The sequence below is a fragment of the Myotis brandtii genome, unplaced genomic scaffold, assembly GCF_000412655.1.
Source record: "Myotis brandtii unplaced genomic scaffold, ASM41265v1 scaffold305, whole genome shotgun sequence".
Classification (NCBI taxonomy): domain Eukaryota; kingdom Metazoa; phylum Chordata; class Mammalia; order Chiroptera; family Vespertilionidae; genus Myotis; species Myotis brandtii.
This window is the reverse complement of record NW_005361652.1, coordinates 1199624-1206288: the sequence shown is the minus strand read 5'-3', so window position 1 is coordinate 1206288 and position 6665 is coordinate 1199624. Positions and strand designations below refer to the sequence as shown.

The 6665-nt window shown below is 34.5% G+C and overlaps 1 protein-coding gene across 1 annotated transcript in view; it reads left to right on the top strand.

Annotated features, from left to right (window-relative positions):
* The window catches only part of NRK (Nik related kinase), a 91290-nt gene that overhangs the window by 53938 nt on the left and 30687 nt on the right, over positions 1 to 6665 (top strand). The window contains exons 16-17 of the mRNA XM_014542595.1: positions 620 to 984; positions 2641 to 2977. Of these exons, the coding sequence (XP_014398081.1) occupies positions 620 to 984; positions 2641 to 2977 (702 nt within the window). The remainder of the gene's footprint in view (positions 1 to 619; positions 985 to 2640; positions 2978 to 6665) is intronic.

Sequence of the window (6665 nt, the reverse complement as noted above, 5' to 3'; positions counted from 1 at the left end):
GCAGGCGGGGAACGTTGGAGTCCTCTGTCACTGAAGGAAGCAAGCCTCCCTGTTCGCATCAGCTGCCTGGCTGCCGGCCGCCATCTTGGCTGTCAGTTAATTTGCATATCTCCCTGATTAGCCAATGGGAAGGGTAGCGGTCGTACGCTAATTACCATGTTTCTCTTTTATTAGTGTAGATGCTTAAAAGTATTTGAGTTACTTTAAGACAACCTATGTTGTATAAAACTAGAGCTTGGAAATTAACATATCAATTTTAAGAGGTATGTATTAATCCCAATGTCAGAGAATAAAACAAAAGGAAAAAAATACTCTATCTTCTATAGTGCATCAAATAATCTCTTTTACTCTCTAGCACTAAAACCTAATGTTTACTCTTCAGAAGACAAGTAAGGGTAATTTCAAAAGTGAGTAAATTTTTTCTTGTGTCATCCAGAAAGGTCATTAATGATCACAGCTTGAGGTTTGGGTTTTGTCATCTCATCATTACAAAAATGTTGTTTTTGTCTTCATTTCAATTGAAAATATATTTTTAAAATATTGTCAGCTTGGAAATGTTTCAATGTAGACGAAAATGCAAGGATACTAGAAACTACATTAACCTTTCTTATGCACACAGGTTCCAGATGGATTTAAAGTAGGAAAAATATCACCCCCCGTTTATTTGACAAATGAATGGGTAGGCTATAATGCACTCTCTGAAATCTTCCGGAATGATTGGTTAACTCCTGCACCTTTCATTCAGCCACCTGAAGAAGATGGTGATTATGTTGAACTCTATGATGCTGGTATTGATACTGATGGTGATGATAATGATTCTAATGATGTGTATGAAGATACTTATGAGCATGACAATGGCAATGATGCCTTGGATAACCATGTTGGTCAGGCTAATGATGTTGGTGAAGACCAAGATGATGATGGCAATGATGAAGGTGTTGATGACAAAGGCAATAATCATGATGATGCTCCTAGTTGGCCAAGGTTGTTTTTTTTCTGGATTACTTGCATTATCTATATTTTATAATTTCAAAACTATTTGCATCTTTGGTTTACTTGTGAAATTTATTGCTAAGTGAGTGAAGGAAATGCACTTGCATATGGGTAAATGTTGATTTTTAATAATATATTATAATTATTCAATGAAAACACTTAATTTTTATTTTATACTGTATTTTATTAATATTCAAGTATTAGATTCTTTAATTTTTATAAACAAAAACCTCATTTATTTATTTTTTCTGTTCATTTCCTTTTTATTGAATTTATTGGGGTGACACTGGTTAACAAAATCATACAGGTTTCTGGTGCAAAATTCCACAACACATCATCTGCACAGTCCACTGTATTGTGTATTCACCACCCCAAGTCACCTGTTAACATTAATGTTACTGAAACATCCTGCCCTGTGAAACTGCAATAAGTATGAGAAATGAGGATGACAAATTTAGTAGTGTGTTCATTTAAAGCTATAAAGTGAAGCCCTAGTATTTTCAAACAAAATATCTAAATTTGCTTTAAGATGAATAAAAATTTGACTTTCACTCATATTTTCAGGCTGAAACTTACTAACATGGCATTATTGGAATGCTGAAAATTGCTATAACTAAATTCAGTATTTGTTAAATTTTATCTATTTATAAAGTAGCTGCCCAAAGTGATAATATTTAGTGAAATAGTGTTTTGGCATTCCACCAGTTATTTTTATGTAGGCATTTAGTCCTTGCTCCTGCTCTAAATAGCCACTGTGTTCTTATTTACATATGCTCATGGCTTGTATTCAAACATATCTCAAAGAATAGTAGTTACTATAATATATTTTTATATTTGTATAAAAATAATTAACAGTGGGAGAATTGTTTTCTTTATAATATTGAAATCCATATCTTGTTTTGGTTCAATTTTAATTTTATTGGGGGATATATATGACAGAAGAGGCATTTTTTTTCTTTTTTGCTAACTAAAATTCTACCAGAAATTCCAGTGCCAAATAAATTTGCTTTTAGAGTTATAATAGGTACATATTTAGGATGCCTGTTATGCAAAAGATCATTGAGACATTTTGTTAAGCTTGGTTTTCTTAGCAGCTAATTAAATTACTATTTTAGCTTAATTAAATATATATTACTTCCCTTCCTGGTGCCATAGAATGGGATTCTATAGCAGAGCAATGACACACATGTTAGAAAAACAAGGTACATGTTCACATTAGCATAAATTATATATATTGCAAGAAGAATTATTCAAATATGTTGTGATTGAGTCAAGAGTATGGGCTTGATCATTCATGTGCCTGTGAATTTGCTAATACATAAAATAGTCTATTATTTTAAAAAATACATATTTTTACTACCAACCTAACATATGCTCTTAATACAGGATTAAAGTTATCTTCCATCTGCCATCCAAATGCAGCTAAGGAACTAATGGTGGCTATGGTGTTAATTCAGTATATAAGACTGAAAGGACATAAGGACATATTTCTTATATAAATATTACCAATATTCACATAGAGCAAAAATGTGCCTAGAGATAGTACCTATGTATGCAACACATTTTAATTCAGTTTAATTTGCTGACTTTCAGAGATGTTTTTGTTGGGTTGCTTTCCCCCGATCATTAATTGAATCTTGTTATCAGGTCAAGCTATGGCAAAGGTGCAAGCTGGAAGCAAAATGGTAGAGATGACCATAATGGAGGAGAAGGTACCTGCAGCAGCTATGGAAGCCAGAGAACCAGTAGAAGCCATTTAAGATATGCAGCCAGTGGGGACAATACAGCTATGGGAAATCACGAAGAAGATAAAGCCAATATAGGAAGTGGAAGAAGAGGCATGGAGGGCAATGGAGGTAGGGGAGTCCATGAAACCAATGAAGAGAGTGAAGTCTTTGAACTCAGTGAAGGAGAAAGTTATTCAGAGACAGATGATCCAGGTTTGGAGAGGCCAACATCCCAGGACAATGAACATCAACAAGAGGTAATTCATCATTTGAAAAGGAGAATAAATTACTCTCCTTGTGAATGTGTTTGTTCATGTGATATGTCACATTTTCAGCCATTCCATATATATTTTAAACTTCAGAACAAAGCCTTAAATATTTTTAATTATAGCTGTAGGTGGATCTTATTCTTCTAATTTGGATGATTACTATTTATTTTTATGAACAAGAATATCTGCTTTATTTGCCTTTATTACTCAGATCACATGCTTGTTTTAACACATACTTTTTTATAGGAAGCTTATACTTTGGTAAAATATGCATAACAAGTTTTTCCATTTTAAGTATTTTAAGTATAGAATTCAGTAAAATTAAGTACATTCACAATGTTGTACAACTATCACTACTAGTCATTACGGCCCTAGATGTATTGGTAAAGAAATTGCTTCAGCATATGTCTGAGATTTTGTTGCCTTTGGATTCCTCTAGTATTTTTATGGTTTCCTGTCTTACATTTAAGTCCTTTATCCATTTTGAGTTTATTTTTGTGTATGGTGTAAGTTGGTGGTCTAGTTTCATTTTCTTGCATGTATCTGTCCAATTTTCCCAGCACCATTTATTGAAGAGACTGTCTTGACTCCATTGTATGTTCTTGCCTCCTTTGTCAAATATTAATTGAGCGTATTGGTTGGGGCTGATTTCTGGGCTCTCTATTCTATTCCATTGATCTATATGTCTGTTCTTGTGCCAGTACCAGGCAGTTTTGAGAACAGTGGCTTTGTAATACAGCTTGATATCTGGTATTGAGATCCCACCTACTTTGTTCTTTCTCAGGATCGCTGCAGCTATTCGGGGTCTTTTTTTATTCCAGATGAATTTTTGGAGAGTTCGTTCTAGATCTTTGAAGTAGGCCATTGGTATTTTAATGGGAAGTGCGTTGAATTTATAGATTGCTTTGGGTAGTATGGACATTTTAATGATGTTGATTCTACCAATCCAAGAACATGGTATGTTCTTCCATCTCTTTATGTCTTCCTCTATCTCTTTTTTCAACGTCCTGTAGTTTTCTGAGTAGAGGTCTTTTACCTCTTTAGTTAAGTTTATTCCTAGGTAGCTTAATTTTTTTGGTGCGATGGTAAATGGGATTGTTTTTATAATCTCTCTTTCTGAAAGTTCACTATTGGTGTATAGAAATGCCTCAGATTTCTTGGCATTAATTTTGTATCCTGCTACTTTGCCAAATTCATGTATTAAGTCTAGTAGCTTTTTGATGGAGTCTCTAGGGTTTTGTATGTATAATATCATGTCGTCTGCAAATAAGGACAGTTTTACTTCCTCTTTTCCAATTTGGATGCCTTTTATTTCTTCTTCTTGTCTAATTGCAATGGCTAATATTTCCAGTACTATGTTGAACAGGAGTGGTGAGAGTGGGCATCCCTGTCTTGTTCCTGTTTTTAGGGGAAATGGTGTTAGTTTTTGTCCATTGAGTATGATGTTGGCTGTGGGTTTGTCATATATGGCTTTTATTATGTTGAGGTATGATCCTTCTATTCCCACCTTGCTGAGAGTTTTTATCAAAAATGGGTGTTGGATTTTGTCGAATGCTTTTTCTGCATCAATTGATATGACCATGTGGTTTTTTTCTTTCAATTTGTTTATGTGATGTATTACGTTTATTGATTTACGGATGTTGTACCATCCTTGCATTCCTGGGATAAATCCTACTTGGTCATGGTGTATGATCTTTCTGATGTACTGTTGGATCCGATTTGCTAAGATTTTGTTGAGGATTTTGGCATCTATGTTCATGAGGGATATTGGCCTGTAATTCTCTTTCATTGTGTTGTCTTTACCTGGTTTTGGTATTAGGGTGATGCTGGCTTCATAGAATGAGCTTGGAAGTGTTCCTTCCTCTTGAATTTTTTGTAGTAGTCTGAGGAGGGTAGGTTTTAGTTCTTCCTTGAATGTTTGGTAAAACTCCCCTGTGAAGCCGTCTGGTCCTGGGCTTTTGTTTGCTGGAAGCTTTTTGATGACTGCTTCAATTTCTTCCATAGTTATTGGCCTGTTGAGATTTTTAGATTCTTCCTGATTAAGTTTTGGAATGTTGTATTTTTCTAGGAATTTGTCCATTTCCTCCAGGTTGTCTAGTTTGTTGGAGTAGAGTTGTTCATAGTATTTTTTAACAATCATTTGTATTTCTGTGGGGTCTGTTGTTATTTCGCCTCTATCATTTCTGATTTGGTTTATTTGGGTCCTCTCTCTTTGCTTTTTGGTGAGCCTGGCTAGAGGTTTGTCGATCTTGTTTATCCTTTCAAAGAACCAGCTCTTGGTTTCATTGATTTTCTGTATTGTTTTTTTGGTCTCTATGTCATTTATTTCTGCTCTGATCTTTATTATCTCCTTCCTTCTGCTCACTCTGGGCTTTTCTTGTTGCTCTCTTTCTAATTCTTTGAGTTGTAGAGTTAGATGATTTACTACCATTTTTTCTTGTTTTTTGAGGTAGGCTTGTAGAGCTATAAACTTCCCTCTCAGGACTGCTTTCATTGTGACCCATAGGTTTTGGATTGTTGTGTTTTCATTGTCATTAGTTTCCAGGATGTTTTTAATTTCTTCTTTGAACTCTTTGGTAACCCAATCATTGTTTAGTAGCATGCTACTCAGCTTCCAAGTGTTTGAATTTTTTTATTGTTTTTATTGTAGTTTATTTCTAATATTATGCCACTGTGGTCTGAGAAAATGCTTGATATGATTTCAATCTTCTTGAATTTGGGGAGACTTTGCTTGTGACCCAATATGTGATCTATTTTTGAAAATGCCCCATGTGCACTTGAGAAGAACGTATATTCCATGGCTTTGGGGTGAAAACTCTGAAGATGTCAATTAAATCCATCTGATCTAGTGAGTCATTTAGGATTGCTGTTTCCTTGCTGATTTTTTGTCTGGAGGATTTACCCAGTGACGTCAGTAGTGTATTAAAGTACCCTACTATGATTGTATTGTTGTCAATCTCTCCCTTGTTATCTTCCAAGGAATTTTTTTTATGTATTTGTGTGCTCCTGCATTGGGTGCATATATGTTTATCAGGGTTATATCCTCTTGTTGTGTTGATCTATTTAGAATTATGAAGTGGCCTTCCTTATCTCTTGTTATGGCCTTCACTTTGAGGTCTATTTTATCAGGTATAAGTATTGCTACCCCAGCTTTATTTTTTCATTTCCATTTGCCTGAAAGATATTTTTCCATCTCTTCACTTTCAGTTGTGTGAGTCCTTTGTTCCGAGGTTGGTCTCTTGTAGACAGCATATATATATGGGTCATGTTTTTTTTATTTCTTTATCCATTTAACCACTTGATGTGTTTTGATTGGAGTATTTAGTCCATTTATGTTTAAAGTTATTATTGAAAGGTACTTGTTTGTAGCCATTTTTATTTTTTTGACCCTGTGTTCCTTCTTACCTATTTATTTCTTCTTTTTACACCAGTCCCTTTAGCATTCCTTGCATTTCTGGCTTGGTAGTGATAAACTCCCTTAGTCTTTTTTTGTCTGTGAGGCTCCTTATTTCCCCTTCAACTTTGAATGATCGCCTTGCTGGGTAGAGAATTATTAGATTCAGTCCCTTGATTTTGATCACTTTGTAAATTTCCTTCCATTCTTTTCTGGCCTGATGTGTTTCTGTTGAGAAATCATTTGATAATCTAATGGGAGATCCCTTGTATGTAACTTTCC